Source organism: Oxyura jamaicensis, chromosome 3 (genome assembly GCF_011077185.1).
Source record: "Oxyura jamaicensis isolate SHBP4307 breed ruddy duck chromosome 3, BPBGC_Ojam_1.0, whole genome shotgun sequence".
Classification (NCBI taxonomy): domain Eukaryota; kingdom Metazoa; phylum Chordata; class Aves; order Anseriformes; family Anatidae; genus Oxyura; species Oxyura jamaicensis.
In genome coordinates, this window is record NC_048895.1 from 38,236,453 (window position 1) to 38,258,788 (window position 22,336).

General features: G+C 33.9%; 1 protein-coding gene across 6 annotated transcripts in view; it reads right to left on the reverse strand.

Moving 5' to 3' along the window:
- FMN2 (formin 2) overlaps window positions 1-22,336 on the reverse strand; it is a 159,382-nt gene that overhangs the window by 63,640 nt on the left and 73,406 nt on the right. For all 6 annotated transcript variants that reach the window (XM_035322377.1, XM_035322374.1, XM_035322376.1 and 3 more), the window contains one exon: window positions 5,882-5,943. In XM_035322377.1, coding sequence (XP_035178268.1) covers window positions 5,882-5,943 — 62 coding nt within the window. The remainder of the gene's footprint in view (window positions 1-5,881; window positions 5,944-22,336) is intronic.

Below are 22,336 nucleotides of genomic sequence, written 5' to 3' on the forward strand. Positions count from 1 at the left end.
ACTTCACTTTTATGCATTCATTTAAGTAACTTTCAATAAATCACTTAAGATACTTTAATATATATTAATTTAAATACTATTGCTAACTTATAGTTCCTGTAAACTTCCAAAACTATTTAAACAAAGTTTTTTATAACAAAATTCCTATATTTTATTCAAAAATAGACATATAAACGCATATACACGTATGGGTTTGAAATCAAATGTAAGATACAATGCTTTACTCCATTTTTTACAATAGCCACTTAAACTAAAACAATAGATTCTCCTAAAGTATTGCATTGATCACAAGACCCTTCAATGCCAATGCCTGCAATACTATACTATACTACTGCAGTTGGAGATGAGATTGGGTTGTCATTATATTTTCTTGACAAAGCCATAATGGTTGTTACTCATCTCATTTGTTTGATTGTAGATAAGTGCAAGTAGCTAATCTACTCACTCTGGCATTCTCCCAGTAATTAAACTGACCCATAATTAGCTTATAATATGAATATATATTACATATATTCTCTCTATCTAACAGAGAGAACTTTTTTTTTTTTTTTTTTTAAGGCATTTTTCAACATTTGTAACCTAGTTTAACCTAGTTTTCAAGTAACTTCAGAAGTTTCCATTTATGAGAATTGCTGGTGCTGTTGAGAAGAAAGGCTTGCTTTATATTCTGTGTTAGGGAGCCGGTGTAAAGAAGAGAGTTCTTAATTTCACCTAGACATTCATAGCCAATGGAGACTTAAAAGAAAAAAAAACAAAAATCCTCCATTTCATTTCCAATCAGTAAAGAGTCTGTTTGACAATCAATAAAAACTACAGAATTTAGAAATCCTAATGATGCCAGGAAAGGCAGCATTGTTCTAATAGTCATGTTATCAGTCCCACAATAGTCTAGGTATGTGAATGACATGACTTTTTAGGGAGATCAATTTTATTTATTCAACTTAAACTTTAAAAAACCTCACTTATTCAATTTACGCTTCAAAAAAAAAAAAAATCCGCAAAAAGTAAATGAATTTCCCTCCTAACTTTAAATTATGTCAAAAAGGAATAAAGATGACAAGTCTTCTCCACAATTACCGTTGACAATTATTTCTCAGAATTGTTACTGATTAGCTTATTTTTGTATGGCTAATGTTTATCTGTTCTCAAATTTGCAGATGGATAATAAAGAAAAAGCTTTTGTATTACCCTCCAGCATTTATATCAAAAAAGACTGTTCAATACATCTCATAATATTCATTAATCTGATTACATTAATGCCTCTTTGAATGTCAATGCTTTTTATTTCATTCAGGTTTTTATATATATATATATATATACACACATATATATTATAAATAGAACACAACAGTGTAATATACCAGAATTTTATGTTAATTATATCTAAAATCAGACAGCATAAATCTGATAGAAAGACCACAAAGACATGCTGCTTCAGTTTTAACTCTTTTCCCACTTTTGCCAGTGTATAATCTTATGAATCTTACTTAGGATCAAAAATGTGGTAAGGGACATACTTTACAACATAAATCTTCTATTTCCTGTACTTTTCTCCTTGCAACAGAACCTTAGCTCTGACCTTAGATCAGTATGAAAGCATTTATTATTATTCACGTTTTATTTTTGTTTGTTTTTATTTTTGGGTGGTATTTTGGTCAGCCTGGTTTTCAAAGAACATAACATTTCAAAAGTGACTTGTGTAAAGAACATAGTCAAAAGTAAATGAAACAGAGATATACAAAGATATCCTCATTAATAACAACTATCATATTCTTTCAAAGCTGCATCTTGTATCAAGAAGTTTGGTATTATCTTGCTGAAAAATGTTAAGATGTAGCATTTTAATTGTCAGTTAAAAAATCACAAGAAATAATTGGGGAGAAGGTTTGAATTTTAGTGGTAGAGTGGAGGCAAACACTGCAAACTTCTTGATACTTTTCTTCTTACAAAAGGCATTTAGAGGTTCTTGAAAGCACTGAGCTGTCTTTTATATATGGACATAATAGAATGTAAGAGGATTCAAAGTAAGAAATTATAGAGATTTGAATTTGTGATGTAAGGCAATTTGGAAAGAACAAATGCAGAAAGCAGAAATAATCCTTTGATACAGTTTTCAAGCAATTTTTATGAACTTATTTTCACAATACAGTGAAAATACAGCAGACCTTCAGCCTAACCTGATTTCAAGAAGTGGCATTTCAGACAAAATGTCTGCTAAGAAGCTACTTGTTTTCAAGCTGAATATTCACTTGTCTGAAAATAATTTTATTTGTCATTATAACCACTATAGTTAAACACATATAGTGAATTGATAACTGTATTCTGTTTTATCTGCTTTCTCCGTCTCTAAATAGACAGGGCACCTGGAAAAAAAAAATCTTAAGGAGTTTTGTAGGCATGTAAAAATTTCTCTTTTTCCCCCCTCATAGCAAGTTGAAAAAAATAAAAATTTTATGATCTGCAGAAAATATTTTTATAATGTCATGTGATAAATATATCCCCAATGTTTGTAAAATAGATGGAAATAGAAAAAAATATTGTAATGATAAAACAGTAAAATGGAATGCAGCTCATTAAAGGTAAATTATTAAGTGACTGTTGATTGACTCCAAACTGGAGTTCTTTGTATATAAAATAGAGAAACCACCAATTTAAAGTGCATTACATGCAAGTTTATAAGATATAAATAAAAAATATAAAAGTAAAATAAAATGCAGAGAAAAGCTGAGCCCACAAAGCCATTCCGGTAAATGATATCTGTGAAAGAACATTAAAGCAACTGTTCCACATGTAGCTTTATCTACTAAGGCTTTCCTATTAATAATGTCTTAATACATAGTTAATTGTCAACACATATTTGAACCACTTTATAAAGAAAGCTACACAACCATACGTGGGAACAATAACACAAGTCCTTGCTGTACAAGCAAGGACTGCAGTAACAAAATCTTTCTCACTAACTCCAGTACCAGTTAATACTATTAAATTAATTATTGAGAGCTTGGGTCATTGGTGGGGTGTGAGTTTCTTCATTTATAAAAAGTCACTAAGATATATACACTAACTTTGTGGTTTAACAAGACTTTAATTCCTCAGTAAACAGGAATTGAGCCCTCGGGACTGTGGTTTTTGAAATTAGGGTGTGTTTAGGTTTGGAGACTGCCCAAATTTCATTCACATTTAAGAAGGGAAAGCACCATGCCAGACATATGCAATCAGGGGGGGAAAAAACACATTCTGATAGAAGACTGTAAAACAAATGCTGCCATATGTTCCATAAAGATCAAATGGAAAGGCTTAGAACTAGTATAAAGGTATTTAAATATCCAGAAAAAAAAAAAAAAAACAAAAAAAAAAAATCCAACTCAATACATAAACCCTAACAACTAAAAATTTGGATAATGGCTACAATATACCAGAGTTAGGCACCTTATCCCCACCCACAACACAGAATGAGGCTGAGAATTAAGGGAGGAGTCAAACACGTTAGTCCCTCTTGAATCATCTATTGCTCACTTCTTTTTTAATTGAACAGTATTTTTATAATTAGTGATGCTACCAAGATCTGATTAATATGTTTGTATTCCCAATCTGTAATCAAAGATAAACGACAAAATAACAGGCTTCTTTCCAGTCAGTTTTACCAGAGGATCCAGCAACAATATTCAGCTCCTCTGATGAAGGTCTCTCCAAATGAATTGAACTATGTATTTTTTTTTCCTGCTTTTTAGTACCCAGTCAAATACAGTGATAAAGTTCGGCTGATACATCTTTTATTCACAGCAGAAGTCCATATTATAAACAAACTTTCTGAGTCTCCCCCAAACTAACATATATTTTCCTCAATTAGGCCAAATTTTCCCAGACATTCTCTATAATTAGCAAAAGTTATTACAAAAGGAGCATAATAGCATTAGGCATTTCAGCAAACTGCAAATTTAGAGGTAATCCATTATAATAAAATTTAGAAGTATGTTACAGATGAGATTAAGAAAGTGATTGAAAAATAGCCTACTAGCACAAATGCTATTCAACAACAGAAGAGGACTACTTTTTAAACTAAAAAAGTCTAATGCAACACAAAAGAGTGAAGTCTGCAAAAAAAAATTGATCATAAGGGCAGTATCTATTCCATACTTCCAACAACTCAATCTCTCACTATCATGCATATGTAATATATCAAATTACTTATTTTTTTAACATGCCAAAGAATGTGTGGAATGGGATATAGCTGTGCAAAGAGGTATATTAAAAATAATGCAAAATCAATAGAATCATAGAATAGTTTGGTTTGGAAGAGACTTTAAAGATCAGTTCCAACCTCATCTCCCACCAGAGCAGGTTGCCCAAAGCCCAATCCAACCTGGCCTTCCACGTTTCCACGGATGGGGCACCCACAGCTTTTCTGGGCAACCTGTTCCAATGCCTCATCACCCTGAGGAAAAAAATTCTTCCTAACATCTAATATAAATCTCCCCTTTCAGTTTAAAACCATTCCCCCTTGTCCTTTCACTACAGTCCCTGACAAAGAGTCCCTCTCCATCTTTCCTGTAGGTCCCCTTTTAATATTGGTGGGAAAAATAATAAAAAAAAGAATAATACAGGCTTGTCCAGAAATAACATAACACAGAACTGTTCAGAAATGCTATGGAATAAGGATGAGAAGTGTTTAAAGTATAAAGATTGGGGGGTGAGGGGGAGGCATAGTTAGGATAGATTTCTATTTGGTCATTATCTTCTTCAGGAGTGCTGAGGGAGCTAATTCTTCAAGGATGAAATGAGAGCAGTAGAGCTTCTGAGTTCTTGTTAAATAACCGCAAGCTTCCTTCCCCCCAAACCCCCACTCAGATAGGACTAGAGCTTATTAACTCTCTTTTCATGCCTTAAAGTGTTTCATTAATGATAAATTCCAGAAATTAATAAATCATTCCAAAGTAGGCCATAAAAACAGTCCCCCAAATCAGAAAGGTGCAAATTAAGGAATTTATTATTGAAATTATAACGTGATGGAAATAAAAAGTCCAGTGCAATATAATAAATTGTCTTTTAATGTCATTCTGTTGTGTACAGCTTTGTATTTTGGAAGATAAATAGAAAGCCTCTTTGCTCTTTCTGGAAATACCTATCCAGGCCTCTCTGTCTCCAGGCAATGTGCTCCAAGAAGGCAATAATGCTCACTGGCCTCAGCTGAAGACAGAAACGTACTTCTGAAATCCATTTTGTTGAGCTTTGCACTTAACTTTCTAAAGCCAGACTTTGAACATACCTAACTACATTCTGAATCTCTGATTTTGCATACCTAATAGGCAAAACATACTCTGATGATAAGCACCAGTCATTTATGAAGCCTCCTACTTTTCATTGCATTAACTTAGAGTAAGCCTTTTGCTTCCAAAGAACTGAAATTATATTGGAGGAAACCCTGAAATAACAATTGAAACTACAGTTCCACACATGGATAGTTGTTCTTATTAAAAATGAATGTTTTTTATTGAAAAAAATTGTTATGTTAGTGAAGTTACTAGGGTAAGTCCTGGAGTACAAGGTGTGATGCCTATTATCTAAAGACTGCCTTACCCCAAAATACATTAAAAGGGTAAAAAAAAAAAAAAAGGGGGGGGGGGGGGAGTACAACTAATTTCTCATTTAGAAATTGATCACGTTACTATAAGTAATACATATGCTCTGTATCTCTGTATAAAACACATGAAGACTATTAATACATTTCAACTGCTTATCATTTTTTTTAATTGCTTTGGACAAAATAGTCACTTGAAAGACATGTCCTATAGCTTTCTTACAGTTACTGATGCAAGCCAAAAATATTTTCTTATGAACCTGCAGTATTCCTTTATTTTATGGACTTACTCTGATTACTCACATTCTCATACAGGGCTTGAAGGGTCTCTAGGTCAACCACAGAGTTGTCCAAGTTCACAACAGCTATAAAAAAGACAAAAAAAATTAGTTGTCAAGATGATAATCCAGCTGTGAAAGAAAGCCTGAGCACAATACTCAGCAATAGCTTTTATGACCTAGTGGTCGTACAGCTTAAGGGTTTTAACTTTATTAACACCTTGAATAGTGCCATTCCTAAGACTATGGGCTAGAAACCTGGTAGAGCCAGGTGTCAAGCGTTAAAGAATTCATTTCCCTTCCTCCACACACATACACACACGATCCCACGAGTATGGCCATAGCCAGAGATCAGAGATAAGCTTTACATCAGACTTTCACGGTCTGACTGAAAGCATTATAAAAATTTGTAAATCTGCACCACAGCCACACACACACAGAGAGAGAGAGCTCATTCCTGTCACTGGTTGGCTTCAGTCTTAAACTGATTAATCCATAAGTCAGCCAGTTAACTTCAAGACACCTGACAAGGGTCAAGTCTTCTATGCACTAAGCCGACAGGTTTAGTACAGATACAAAATATGCCTTTCCTGTTCCCAACCAATTCTGGCGCCACACACATACTGTATTTTTTCAGTGTCAAAAAGCAGGTTCAATAAGAACAGAGAGTGATTTCCATCTAACTATCCTTCACCAAAGGAAATAAAACCTAGGGACACACTTTTAGGAGCACAAACCTGCCTCCCCACTAATATTAGAAACATTTACTGAGACATAGGTAGTCTTTGTGCAAACTAGTGAATAATTATTCTTATCTAGCACAAAGCAAGAATTATTCTAAACATAATAATTTGTTTTCCTTTTGCATATTTTTATAAGCACACTGACAATTCACTGACAAGACAGATAAATCTAACTCTCCTCATCCAGACTTTGAAAGTTGAAATTTAGAATGTTGCATTAGAATGTATGTGATGGTAACAATATATATATTTTAAATCACATTATATCAATCTTTTCTCCATTTTGACCTTCATTAATTTTACCTCCACTGTGATGAGATGTGTGGTATGTATGCGTATGTACTTATACAGGAAGTACAATAATCCCCTAGGTGAGATTCATCTAGAATTGCAATGTTCATCAGTGAAAGCACAAGGGTATTATGTCCTATAAATCCATGTCTTTAACTGTCACAGAGAAATTCTGTGTATACACCTAAAGACTACAGACAATATAATTCAAGTTCATTGGTTTCCAATTGTTTTAAACCATTTAGATATACCACTCTGAGTCTGGGACTCATCACGTTTCCCCTTTCCAGGCCTGAGACATCGCTTTAGTTACAGTATAAGAAAATTATAAACAAGGTAGCATTGATCTCAAAAGCAGGGTACACTGTATCTATAAGGAAGGCATGAAGCTAAGTTTTAGAAGTGACATAATAATAATAAAAACAATTATTAAAGTCTTTAATTTTTAGAAATAACAAAAACAACACTATGTTTTCCCCATTTTTCCCCCATCTTTCCCTTACCATAAAATAAGACAATCTGAAAGATAACAGCAATGTAACAGTTAACAGTCCAGGAAGCAACACATTATTTATTTTGTTTTGGGGTAGGGGGTGCATGCAAAATCTGCTCTTAATTATTTAACTGACTTAAAGATGCCCTCTCAACAAGGTACTGTATGTAGTTTTTGATATTCCCTTTTGCTCATTAGGCATATCTATGTGCTTTAAAATAAGTCAAACTTGCCTTGAGAACAGGAAACCAAAAACGCACATGTAAATAAAAACTGGGTCTAGATTGGTTAGAGACCTCTACTTTGAGGAAACACGTGTCAAAGCATGTATACAAACAGCTCTATTAAAAACAGGATATATTGTGAAACTCATTTTGCATTCTTAAGCTTATGCAATGTTTTTATATGTGAACACACTTGCAACCCCTTCAGCTATTTATTTTGACTTACTGGCTGTCTTCTGCCTGCTCTACTACCCCCACTGCCCTTCCTTTCAGAGACTGTCTGCTCCTGCACTAAGAAATATGACATAAGTTCCTGTTCTGACTTTTGCTAAATGTTAAGATCACCCATGGATTACTTAGGGGAGCAATAGAACACTTTTGTTTGAATGCTTGCACGAGATAAGAGAATGCCTGGCAAACACAATGGTGCCAGGTCTGTGTACTTTCAACAAAACAGGTATGCAGAAGAGTGTACATACTTCAGGAAGCTGCTTAAAACAAATCAGTCTGAGACAAGAACTTGGAGAAATTAGATCCTAATATATCTGTTTCAAACCTCCTCCCCCGTCCCCCCCATGGGAAAAAAAAAAAAAGGACAAAAATGTTTATATATAAAGATCTATATGTTCCTAAATTGCACCCAAATATCCCATTAGGATTTTTCAACATTCACCACTTTTTTTCCCCCTCTTTGGAAATCAAGAGATGAAGTTCTGTTTCTTGGTGATACTGTAGCACTGTAAAGTAGAACATGATTGTTCATGAAAGTAAATCACAATTGTTGTACGTTTAATTCCATTATCCAGACAATTTGATAAAACAATAATGTTTTCTACTGCAGCCAAGCTAACTAGCTAAATATATCCATTGTCCCCTCCACACAATGAGCATGATTACACAAACAGACCTAAATATATACCCAAAAGATTCCATATGTTGACTAAATAAAGAATAAAAATATAGACAAACATTAATTTCCCCTCAAGATCTACTGAACTGCGTTACACTTACAGTACACTTGGATGTAAACATCTGGAGAAGGGTTTAAGAGTCTTGCAGTCAATGGATATTTTCACCCATATCAGTTTTGTAGAAAAGTGATTTTTTTGTTTATTTTGCATTTGACATTGCCATTCCCTGGTCTTAACTACTATGAAATAATCTTTAATAGCCAGCACAGCATCCAGTCTTTTGGCTACTTTCATAATGCAGCAGTGGAGAATATTTATTGCCTTTTACTCCCATAGAAACAACCTTCTTTTAGTCAAATCAAATTCAGGCATTTCATTTTTACATTCAAGATTTAATAGTTCTGCTAATTTCTGTTTTCTTGTTTGTATTGTCACCACTGTCAATAATACCAGCACTAGTTTCAAGCATTAATTCAGAAAAATTACTCAATGTATATAATACTATACAGTATTATACATAAATAATTATATATAATTGTGTAGTTGTACAGAGACACTATTAAATGACATTTGAACCAAATATATCCAAATACACAAATATGCACAGATAAAAATGAGAAGAACTACAAACCAATTTTTTTTATTTATTAAAGCAAACACTGGTCAACAGATGTTTATAGCAAATCTACCCAGTAAAAATAAAATAAAATAAAAAAAAGGTTGAAGAGCAGTCACAAAAGGTTGCTTGACTCTACAAAGGGCAGAGGAGTAAAAAGAAAACATTTCAGAAGATTTGTAGAAAAAATAAAGGATTTCTACATGGTTAGAGGTAGCTTTTTTCTGTCTTGAACTTTCCTGATATTTTCATTCCTTTTGTCACAATCTACACAAATTTAAACTGGTGTCTTTGGGACAGAAATTATATCTTTTTTATGCAACTGTAAAAGAATATAGAAAATTTAACAGAATGGAAGAGTTTTAATTGTATTCATTACTTCTACACATAAATTGAATGACAAAAAATATGCATATATACAATAACAAAACTTAGATAATAGCTTCAAATTGGAAGTTTAATAAAATTTATGCAGAAGGATAGATTTAGTATTTCTAGTAATATTGCAAATATTGCAAAGCTGGCTGGGCATCATGGAGGAAAGTTCACCTGGCAGGAAAATAATATTATGGCTAAAAAAAATAGATTACTGTAAAGAACATGACTACATTCAGATGCATGCTGAACTCAGAGAACAGAGAGCCCTTCTCCCATATGCACAGAGAAAAATTTGGAACACAGACGTTTAAAAAAAACAACACAATAAATAATCACCACTAACATGCCTTCAGCAGAACATAGTACATAACCAAGCCACCAATGAGATCAAAGCTTTTGCACGCAACTATAATCCTGTAGAATAAATACATGAGAAGACAAGGAGTTGTAGAAGGCAAACTGTATTCTCCAAAAGACTAAGTGGAAGTAGCTCTGTTTTTCTTTGTTTTGTAAAACAGATCATTAACATCGTTTGTACATCTACAAGCATTTGAACTACCAGCTACCACTGAAACAAACATGACAGCCAATATAGACACAGAAAAATCTACAACAATAGTACCATTTACATAAACTGTAAGAGAAAAGACTGCTTCCTATAGCTAGCCAGCACTTGGAATTCTTTTCTATTTGCAAGTCTGGGTTCTTCCTTATAAAAATGGTCAAAATTCAAAATATGTCACTAAGTAGAATTTCAGGAATAAGAAAAAGACTTAATACAGTATTTTGGATCTAAATTTTATGTCAAATTCTCATCAGGCACCATCTTGCTTATAGTTGGTCCTTCATCCAAACGTTGGTCCTTTGTCTTCCGTTCTCAGAGTACACTTATTAAATTACTCAAATTACTGTCTAGTTTTCTGGCCTTCCCTAGTAAACCTCCGAAGATTTTCTGTCTTAGGAGTCTATCCAGAAGTGACTGCCCTCTTTGTGAGGCCTCCCAGAAACACTGCTGTCCAACCAAAGCTGACTGGGCAATTCCAATTTCCACTTGACAGATGACAGTTTATCTCCTCATGGAGAAGCTGTAGCTAAAGCAAAGACACCTCAATTTTGCACAAGGAATTCTGAACCAGTCCTGCTGTACTCAGATCCTTGCTTCTGGGAGAAAAACAAACAATCCACCAACATTTTTCATGCTGTTTTCCACTGCAATTACCTTTTCCATGACTCTCCAAAAAACATCAGTATCACTCCAAGATGACACTCCTTTTTCCCTCCTGCACATCTTTGTCTTTTGCATTCACATCTGCTCCCATTCTCCAGAAGAACACCAAGAGTCTTTCCAAGACTTCAAATCTCCTTTGTCAAACAGCAGCAAGAGTCACTTCAGCACGTTACAGAGACAGACTGAGTATTCTTCACTGAATGATGCACCTCCTATTTGTACAGCAGAGAATCACCATAGAGCGTGGGGCACTAGTTTAGGGGGTTCAAAGTTGTTCCAACATTGTGTGAGTCTAAGGTGCAAGACTACAGAACAGAGAGGTTACAACATCCAAGGTACCTTTCCCTAGCTTCCATCTCAGATAATTCTGCTCATTAATAATAAAACCATCTACAACCCAGGAATGATTTTGAACAATTTTGGATTTGATTTAAAAAGGTTGCTCCAGGAATAATCTATAGGTAGTAAACTTAAATGGTCAAAACCAACATCAGTAGAAAAATAACACATTGACAAAACCTTAAGCAATAGAAAATTCTGACACAAGAGAAAAAAGTTGTGCGAAAACATATATAGCCTGCTCTAAAATGTGAAGTGTTTCTGAACAACAACAAAAAAAAAAAAGCAAACAACTAAAACCAATAATAAATGGTTTGTTTACTTATTGAATATGGAATAGAAACCTTCACTGACACGTATTTGAAAGAGTATGTAAAAACACCATGTATGCAGATACTAGCAAAACACAGACAGAAGCCTCAACATGGACAATTCCATCATGTTCCTCAGAATGACTGACAGGTGAACTGCTCAATTCAGAAGCAGCAGCAAAACAAAAACACTAAATGTGTCTTCCTCAATGTTCTCATCAAATAAATAAATAAATAAAGAGCCAAGAGAGCGTTAGAAGTGCTTTGAATTCCTTTTCTCCCATAAAGATTATGATGGTATGATGCAATATCGAGGTACTCGAAAAAAATCAACTAAATGTTATTATTTAAAATCAACTAAAATGCAAAATTTGCATTCAAGTCATTGACTTGGTTACATAATAAAACCACAGCTTCAAGGATTGCTATCTTCTCTTTTTTTTTCCCCATATGAGCTTATTTGCAACGTTCATCTAACACAGGCCTACTGCATGAAGTCACATTTTCATCTGTGATAGTTCCACAAACTTGACAACTACTACTGCTCTCTTGGGATTCTTCTTTATCTCAGTTAAGGGAAATACAGAAGTCCTAATGCAGAAATTTAACTCTCAAATGAGTCTCTTTGAAATAAAACTGGAATATGGAAATGCAGTGTAAAACAAAATGCCCCTGGGCTAATGGGAGCTCCAGCAAAACACACAAGGATTATGGCTATATATACACATATATTTTAAAGATCCTCAGAAATTAAATTAAAGATTTTTTAAACAAGAGCACCTGAACTTGCACAATTTAGAGAAAAAAATGTTGATAATGGGTAGGGTAATGAATAATGTTGATAATGGATGGTCAGCTACACTGGACAGAAATAGCATAAATTAAAACGGTTTTATATTATTATCTACCTGCTTGCCCTAGGTATCTTTGTGATATGTTTATCTACTAGCAAATACTCTCAGCCTTCTCAGTATGAAAAGGTAAGCATGCATAGCACAACATAGGTTGGATCTTCAAGACGTATACATGGCATGGATCAGAGGCAAGAAACAGCACCCAGTTGTTCTGTGGTAGTAATTCACCTTGATCTAATGCTTGTGTAAGAAGCCAGAACAGCATACTAAATTTTCAAGTAGAAGACATGGATTAAGCTCAGCTCTTGCTTCAGGTTGGTTTTGTTTTAAAGAATTTAACATTTTTATATAACGTCAAAAACAATGAATTTACTTAAGTTTCTGGGAAGCAATAAAATTAGAATCAATTAACAAAGAAACTATATTTTCAAAATTTGGTGTAAGAGAAGTAGGAGACTTGATTAAGAAGTAATCTTTGGTATCACTTTTTGCATTGCTTTTTCTATAATAAATACTAGACAATTTTTTAGAAATTAGCTTTTTCTATTCTATAGTGTTGGTACAAATACATAGCAATAATAATTTTAACAATAGAGGCTTTTTTTTAACATACATATAAACACAGAGAGGCATACAACAAAATATATAACCATACATAGTTAATATAAACAGCTACATACCTTTCAAACAATTGCCTATAACGTTAAGGACAGAGTTACTGATTATGTGAAGTCTGACTTCATACACCTATACAGTTTGTTTATAAGAAGTATGCAAGCTCAGTTCTTAGAGAACAAATATATTTTGTTTGACTCTGTATGTCGCCTTCTTGTCTAGGCAGGAAAAAAAATGGAGACCAATGCTGTAATCCTTTCAGAATAAAATGTTTAAATACAAACATGATTGCCATTGTAGACTGTTTAATTTAGAGAGATTGTATTTCAGTTCTGGTTTTGAGAGGTTTGCTGATTTGACTATTGAGAGTACACTTCAATGCTTATCTTAATTGTTTAGATAAGTTTTGTTTAAATTAGGCAGGTGAAAAAAACATGGGTGTGGGATATAGGAAAGTTGAAAAAGACTGGCATTTTACCAGATTATGCTTATTTTAAACTATAATGCATAGAAGAGCAAACAGTCTCAAAGAACCTGGGCTAGTCTTCAGGGAGTGAATTTGAAGTGCAAGATTGACTGGCGGGAGTCAAGATTTTTCCAAACTGGAAAGGATTACCATGATAACTCTAAAAATGCTACTTAAGGTTTGCTACAGTACACAAATGCAAATGATACAAGACCAATTTAATACATTTAAAAAAAATTATGTTATATGCATATAATAGGGTTTTATTGTTTTCTAGATAGACTTCTTGTCCCTCTTGTTCATGAAACTCTTTTAAAACAATCATTGACATATGGATATACTTTACATGTAAGAAATTCTGTTGCAGTAAATAAAATTAAAGCTATAAAAAAATGCAATGCTAATTGGTGCTTACTTCAGTATCAGCTTGTACTATGCTTTTGCAATTTCTGGTTAAGGTAGTATATCATGTTCCATTTCAAGGTTCTCAAATGGAGACTTGTCACACCTATCAACTATATATATTTTGGTGGGGAGACTACTAGAACTGAATATCTGAGGAATATATCTTTAGGATGCTTATGTGACAGTATATATTTACAGTGCATACATTATAAAAACAAACTGCAAAAACAGATCAGCTGCAGGTGATATGCAATAGGTTTGACATGTATTAATCTGTCTTCAGACAGATAATACAGCTTTGTATTCATGATTCAAATGAAATAAAACTTGGGTTTCATGGGTGTTAGTACTTGACTTTCTTTTAGAAACCCATATATCCTACTACTTGTTGATCCCTATTTCAATGACATAACATCACTGAGTTCCACAAACTATTTACCAACATACTAATGTTGGTAAATGTGATTGACAAAGCATGTATGCAGAACAAGGTAGCATCTCTTAATAAATACAGTTGGAAGAAGTTACTAAGTCTTGTTTGGAACACAGAAAATTCAAACACTTCAGGATACATGCTAATTTAGATCTTTAACTATGTTTTCATTTTATTTTTAAGTAATTTGAATTTTCTGGCTTTTGGGTTAATTTCACCTTATCTATTTGCATCTAAGTAGCTCAAAGTAAACAAAGCCATGGCTCACTGAGAAGTCCAGTCCATAACCAAAAAAGATGAACTTATTATTTCATGTTTCAGAGAACTCATTTTAAATGATCAAACAAACAAAATGCAGGAGGCAGAGGAAGAGATTTAGTTATAATCATCCAATAGGTCTAATAGCAAAGATGTTACCTAGGTTTACAGTAGTGCAAAGTCAAGAATAAATTTATGTTAAAATTATTTAAACTATAAAAATAATAATTTATTTATTACTCTATCATCATAGTCACTAAAAGGAACTTATTTTTTTATGCTGAATCTCTGAACTGTATTACTTTGCTCTGTGACCCTGAGTACATCTGAACAGTCTCCAATCTTTTCATGTTCCTTATACACATTCCAGTCTTTTTTCCAATCCATCATTGAACCTCTTGATTTTTTGATACTACACTTGTTTGAGATGAAGCAACCACAATTTATCCCTCATAACAAAGGCAAGGGTATACCCTAGAGTATTCTGCATGTTGGATAAAGTAACCTGGATACCACAAATAGATTTGTCCAAGAAAGGTTTTCTCTACATTAAACAGCTCACTCAGGATCTTAGTTTTTCTGCTCTCACTTTACCCACAATAAATAGAGGTTCAGGTAGCAATTTAGAATACTTGCTTTAAATTATTTTAGTGTCCACACTAATTCTAATTCAGTTAAAAACTAACACATACATCTGCAAAATTAATGGTTCAAAAAGAATTATGAGAAAGGAGAGTAATTTAAGTTTTAATGGATATCTGCCCTCGGTTCTCTGCAGCCAATTATATCTTCAATATCATTGAAAATAAAGATAATAAAATAATAAAGGTATTATCAGTGAATGGAAATATTATATTAATGAAATATTATCCACATGGTTTTGTTAATGAGAAAGCTGCTCTTTCCTAAGCAGACTCAAACTCACCCAAAGAATTGTCTTGAATATGATCTCAATAATCACGATCAATTGCTGATTTAAGATTTGTCTCTCTACAGGAGTGACTAGAAATCAAAACTAGAGGTCTCACTGAGATAAGATGTTTGAAACTAGATCACTCCCTAATTTCAGATCCCCCCTGCAAAAAAAAAAAAAAAAAAGAAAGAAAGAAAATAAAAGAAAAAGATGTCTGTAAATTAATCTGACTAGTTAATTTTGTAAAGAATATTTTAAGTGAGTGAAATTAACTTTTTGAGCATTGTTTTGTGAGATACACTGACTTCTCCATCACTTAAAATATTTATATGAAATCCTACACTCAAAGTCAATAGCAAAATTATCAGCAACTTCAAAGAACGCAAAATGTTAAAGGGTCAGAATTTCAGCTGGAACTCAAGATCATTTATATTGTTAAAATGTTCATATTTGTACAGTCTAATGGCTTGAGCCAGAAATTAGCAGGCGATACTACATGACTTGTCTTATTTAGTAGCCAGACTAAATGCTCAGAATGTTCTTTCAAACTCCACAAGTTTATAGCTGAGCTGTGTGTTTGCTAGGTCCTTCTGAAGTTCTCCATTACTCTCCTCTAACATCAACGAGCATAAATCATTTTATCTGCATGGAACTTTGCTACCTTTGATGACTTACAACATATATTATAGTGGAAGTTCATATAGCCATGAAGATACGCAGTTATTCACATGCAGAAACAAGCTTTCCTTGCTTATGGTTCAAGCTGGCCAGATGTGCATGATGTTATCTGTATCTGTAGTAGTAGAGCTAGTTAGAAAACATTATATGGAAATTTACATGCATTCAGAAATCAGGCAAGTCCTCATTTCCCCATAATTGCAGTACAATCAATGGCTGTGATCACAAATTGAAGTACAATTTTTCTTGCTCTAGAATTATAAACAGAAAACATTTGAGAGGCTTCATCTGAAAAGCAAGTTTTCCTTTCTACCTGTCAGACAGTAGTATCTCACTAAAATAAAGTTATATGATTTTAATTTCTTCCCCAAATCAAATTAATTTTTTTTTTTTGGCACAACAGAGACCAGTTTAGATGTAGCTTGGTATATTCTTTGTCTGCCCAGCCTGAAGTTTGGATAAATACCATGGTCTTTATTGTACTAACGCACGTTAAGTCTTTGACCAAATATTCTGAAGTTACAGTATTAAAGAGCTACAGATGCTAACAAAATGATGTAATGATCTTGTGATATTTAGTCAATGTTCTAAGTATGGTGGGATTATGAAAATAACGCAACAAGATTTTTGGCTAGGTAGAAGAGAGATGACACATCTTTACTAATTCAAATCACAATACTGTGATAACTGAGGGAAGAACGATGCGTGTTTATGTCTTAAATTCCATCTTTTTCCACGCTCCAGAGCATTTCTCAAGACCTGGTATTAATAAACTCAACAAAATTACAGACCAGGATTTCAACAGAATCAAAAGATATATGGAAAATCAAAATATATACGTTATAGAATTATTATTATTTTTTTGAATCAGAGTATCTCATGTTGGAAGGGACACACAAGGATCATCGAGTCCAATGCCTGGGTCACCAAAGGGCAACCCAAAAATGAGACCATGTTTCTGACAGTGTTGTCCAAATGCTTCTTAAACTCTAACAGGTTCAGTGTCGTGACCACTGCCCAGGGGAACCTGTTCCAGTGCCCAACCACCCTGACAGCAAAAAAACCTTTCACCTGTATTTATTTCAGTATTGTTACTAGATTCAGTCTGCTGATGACTGTAAGACTAGAAAAGGCATTCTATGTTGCTTCAGTTCAATACCATTGAGCTATATTATCTGTTTAAGTAGCTAAAGCTATTTGCAGCTTCACTAAAAAAAAAAATAATAATAATAATAAAAAAAAACACTGAAATAGAATGCAAGATATATTGCATGGGGAGGTTTCCTATGGAACAGCAGAACAATAGAAATAAATCTCAATCTTTCATTATCCAGAGGTCATGACAGAACATGACAAAGAAGAGAAAGAAAGTAAGGAAAACCCAGGTGTATCCAGGAACACTGTAATGATGGCTCTAGATGAGAAAAAGCACGCTCTCACTCTAAACGTTCCACCATTTTTGCAGTAGAAAGAGATTTTCTAACATCCAGCCCTGTTTCCTACCCTGTCCATCACGGCCGGGTCCAGCAAACTAACCGCTGCCCTACCTCTGCACCATCCCCTCTGCTCCTTGCTCTCGGAGCCGGGGTGCGCCGGGCTGAGCCCCGCCGCGGGCCGCTATTGCCACCTGCTGCTGGGAGCGCGGAGCCGCCAGGCGCGCCTCCGGGGGAAGGTGGGCAGCGGCGGCACGGGTGGCAACGGACATCTGTGGCAGGGAAATTCAAAATAAGGGAAATTCAAAGTAAGGGAGGGTAGAGCCAGGTCCCGGGCGGCTCTGTGGTACGGTGCTGTACACTGGCCACCCTGCTGGTGTTTGTGATCGGCACGTTTTTGTTAACCAATGGATGCAATGGATGTTCCACATGAGACTGAAGGAAGATCGTCGGTGCCAGGTGCATAATACAAGGTTGAACATGGTGCCATAATCAGCTGCTGCAGAAGAGTGGCAGCAAACACTAGAGGAAGAGAGAGTCAGTAAAGAAAGATAATGCGATCAACTGAAACAGATCTGCCACACTCCTCACCCAGGGAGCCTATGCTGAAATATAAACACAGTTAGTACCCTATTACAATCATTCAGCAGGCATTTTGATAATGACTTCTAAACACTAACAGCCATAATATGCAAAAAACAAAACATAGTAGTGGAAGGTTTAATCTGAAATACATTTTTGAGATTTGTGCAGAGTACAGAATTTAGGATATTGCAATTACTACTCCAAGCAAGTAGGTAGAAATGCCAAGAGTAGAAGCAACACTTGATTCACTTCTGAATGGACTACAAAACAGTTGAAGACACCATAATGATCTTACACGCAACCCCTTTAAAGGGCAGAGAAAATATATATATATTTTTTTTAAATAACACACCAAAATTAAGATGTTACAAGGAGGAAGCCTGTTAAAAGGCTAAAAAGCTTGCAGTTTATAATGAAGCTTGCAGACATCACATTAGTTTCAGAGAAATTAAATAAAAAATTCAAAAGCACAATCTTTTCCTAATCTTTCCATATCCCAGCGTCTCTACTCCTCAAACCACATACACAATTAAACAGAAGAGCATGGGGGGCACCTGTAAGTAAACGATTCTCTTCAAGGAGGGGAAATCAGCCAAAGAAAATAGAAAAGCAAAACGTGTCATAAGTTCAATGTAAATTGGACAAGAACAAAAAAGCAGCTTGCCAAATGCATAAAGCTAGTAATAAAATTGCTTTCAAACACATCAGATATAGGAAGCCTGACAGGAAACAGTTGGGCATGCAGATAATCTGGCTGTAAAAAGAGCACAAAGGGAGAATCAAAAAAGATTAAACAAAAGCATTTGTGTTAGGATTCACTACCACAGAAAAGGTCAAAGACGTTCTAATACAAAATCTACATTTCTCAAGTTATGTGTTTTGGGCAACATCTTAAATTGAATTTCAGAGTGTACAAATGCAGATTTTAAGAGGATTCCAGAGATGATGCTAGAAATTCCAAACCAGTCAGTCTGAGTTCTGTGACTGGAAAGTGTCTATGTTTATATGGAAGGACAGCTTCTTCAAACATACAGAGAAACACAATGTGTTTCTCAAACACATTTTTTCTGCAACACTTTCTTTCTGCAAGAAAGAAAGATTGCATGTTTTTTTTGTAGTGGATACTCATGAGCAACAAACTAAATGAGACTCTCCTAGTGGAATTAACCAAGGCACAGCAGTGATCAGACTGATACTGGATTTGCAAGAGGCTCCTTCTTACCTAAGGCTTCAGGGAAAAAAAAATAAATAAAATGCTGTCATGAGATAAAAAGGAAAGTTTACTGGGGTTAAATATAGAAACCGATTAAGAAAAAAATATATATATAAATGAATGATGAATTTTCAAAGTAGAGAGTTGTAGCAGTGGAGTCGTACTAAAATCTTTGCTGGTTCCTGTACTGTTTAATGAATGTGAGGTGATAATGTTTGCAGATAATAAAAGTTAGCCAGTTTAAAGCTAAGTGCAAACATGTGCAGAAGGATTTCTTTCAATACAAGCAAAGTAAAGTACATGCAAAAAAAAAGAACCCAAATGTAAAAACAGTGATAGATACAAAATTAGCAGCCATTAAAAAAACAAACACACACTTTCTCATAGGTCTGTGAAAATTTAAGCTCAATGATTAGCAACAGTTAAAGGGCAAACAACATCAGTAATATAGGAAGATAGAGACTGAAACAGAAGATATACTGTGTCATAGGCATAAAGTGCACATAAATATTGAAAATAACTTGCAGAGCTAGTCAACTTTTTTGCAGAGAGAAGAAAGAGCTATGGATGCTATGGATGGTAGACTGGTGACAGGGAAAAACAGAAATATAGACAATGCGTGTGAAGGTCTTTCCAACAAGATTTCCAATTTGTTTAGAGAAAGACAACTACTGAAAAAAAAAAAAAAAAAGATAGAGATCTATAAAATTACATGAAATGCAGTCAGTGCCACTCTGTTTTATCCTCCTCCTTTGCTATCCACACAGGAGATCGGGTACTAAGCTAGACAGATCTTTATTTGGCCAAATATAGTACACAATTCTAATTTCTTCCTTAAGTGAGGAATGATAAGAAGGGGAAAAAAAAGGATACAATTAATGACAAAAAAAAAAGTAGGGATCCATTTTGCAAGTTTTACTAAATTTTCATTTCTATTAATTTGGATTTAGATTAGATTATAACTGCTGTAGACATAAGAGGCATTTATTTTTTTATACTTCTGAAAGCATATGTGCAAATATATTTAAGCCTAAAAAACACATCACTAAATGGATTGTGGTGGATCCTTTCCCTCATAACCTTTCAACTCAATGAAAAAAATGTGTGACTAAAGAGCTGCATTATAAAGCACTACTGCAAGAAGAGGTTCATTCCCCATTTTAAGGTCTTAAGTCATATAATAAGCTGTTCTTAATGTTTATAATGTTAAAATATTTATTTGGTTCAGCAGTGCATAGAAATATGGCACTGAACAATATTTCTACTGTATTCTGTAAAAATATTTCATTTCTTCCCTATTTTTGCATAGTACTGATGTGAACAGCAAGCATTTTATTGCTTTTCTACTCAAAATTTCATAGTCATCCCTCTTACAATTGACTGACTACACAGTACACAAATGAGAAATAACAGTACTGATTTTCTTTTTTTTTTGGGTAGAACAGAACTTTCCTGAAACTTTTTGTTCAATGTTTCAAGGTTAATCAGACTTCCAAGAAAAAAATAAACCGTTTCAAATGAAACAACAGACAAACAATGCAGTTAAAGTTCTTACATTTCTTACAAAACTTTTCTATTAAATTACATTCATATGTTCTTAACAACAACAAAAATTTTTAATTAGCCAAACTATCCAATGTGGCAATAATTAGTCTCTTCTGATTCAAATATTGTTAAAAAGCTCAGTATAATTTTTCCTTATTTAAAATGTATTTGACATTACAAAAAATTGTATTTAGTTCTATAAATTTATTTTTTAATTGTAAATTACAAAAGAGTGTGTTGCATGGAAACTAAGATTTGGTTCCTTTCTTGATGATGTGAATATTTCTGTCCTTCATACCTGGATTCATTGCACGCATACTTATGTCAAAAGATAAGTGAGGTTGTATTTTTCCTTAACTTCTAACAACTTAGCAACTTGCTTTGTTGCCCCATGATCAATGGAATAAACCTTCAGAAAATGTCAGAGGATAGGTCCCCTCCAGTCCCTTCTTCTCTATCACTCCTTGGGACTGGCTTTTAATGCTATCACCCACAGCTCTGGGATTTGTCGGATCCATTCAAAACCCCATTCATCTCCAAGGGCCTTTGTGTCTTCCTGCCCAAGCTGCCACCGGCAGATGTGGCCAGGCAAGGACTCCAGAATCAGCGTGTCCTACAATGTTCTATACCGAGTAGCTGAAACCAACAGCATCAAAGCAATAGAAACATTTATGGCAATACATGTGTTGTACACAAATTTAATTCAGTTTTTGTATTATAAAAGTCATTTTGTTTATTCCATTGTTTCCTTTACCACTAATTTCACAATAGGAACTTATAAAGTAATTATAAGCAAATAAAATATTTAAGCTTGCAATCTAACAGCAGGCATAATGTAATTAATATGGTAAAATAAAGCTGGAAAGAAATAGAGGACTAAGATTGAGGATTATGATGTGAAGGTTCAAGGAAGCGCTAATGCACAAGACAGAAAAAGGCCAAACCAACAAACATTTTTCTTTGTGGTGTCTTGGAAGGATCTAAACACACATTGGAGGGAAACTTGACCCTTGATCTTGAAAGTTTTTAAGCTGTCAAAATGCACAATATTTGATAAAGTTAAAAAAAAAAAAAAAAGATATTTAAAGAGTTATGATTCTCAATTAATAAACCAGAACAGGTAAATTTTCTAACTTTGTAATTAACCTACATAGACTATAATCACTTTATGGATCATTCCTTTAATAAAATGCAGACTTGCCTAAAAACTGATCTATATATCTACTTGTACTCAGGACTTTGTATTCTATTCATAACCTAAACAGACAGAAATTAGAATTTTGGTCATCTAGTTTGTCTTCTTGTTTAACAAAGTCCAAAAAACTTGAACCAATCATATCATTTTACAACTTAATTTGTTTAAACTGTAAAATGCATTCTGAGAAGATATCCATTCCTGATAAATAATTTGATTTTATGAGTTTAAAGTGATTAAACTTAAGGACTCATATTGTTAATGTCCTATTGACACAAAGATAAATACTGATTAGAGTACCTCTTGACCTTTTATATGATAAACTAATCACGAATCTTAGTTTCCAGATTTTT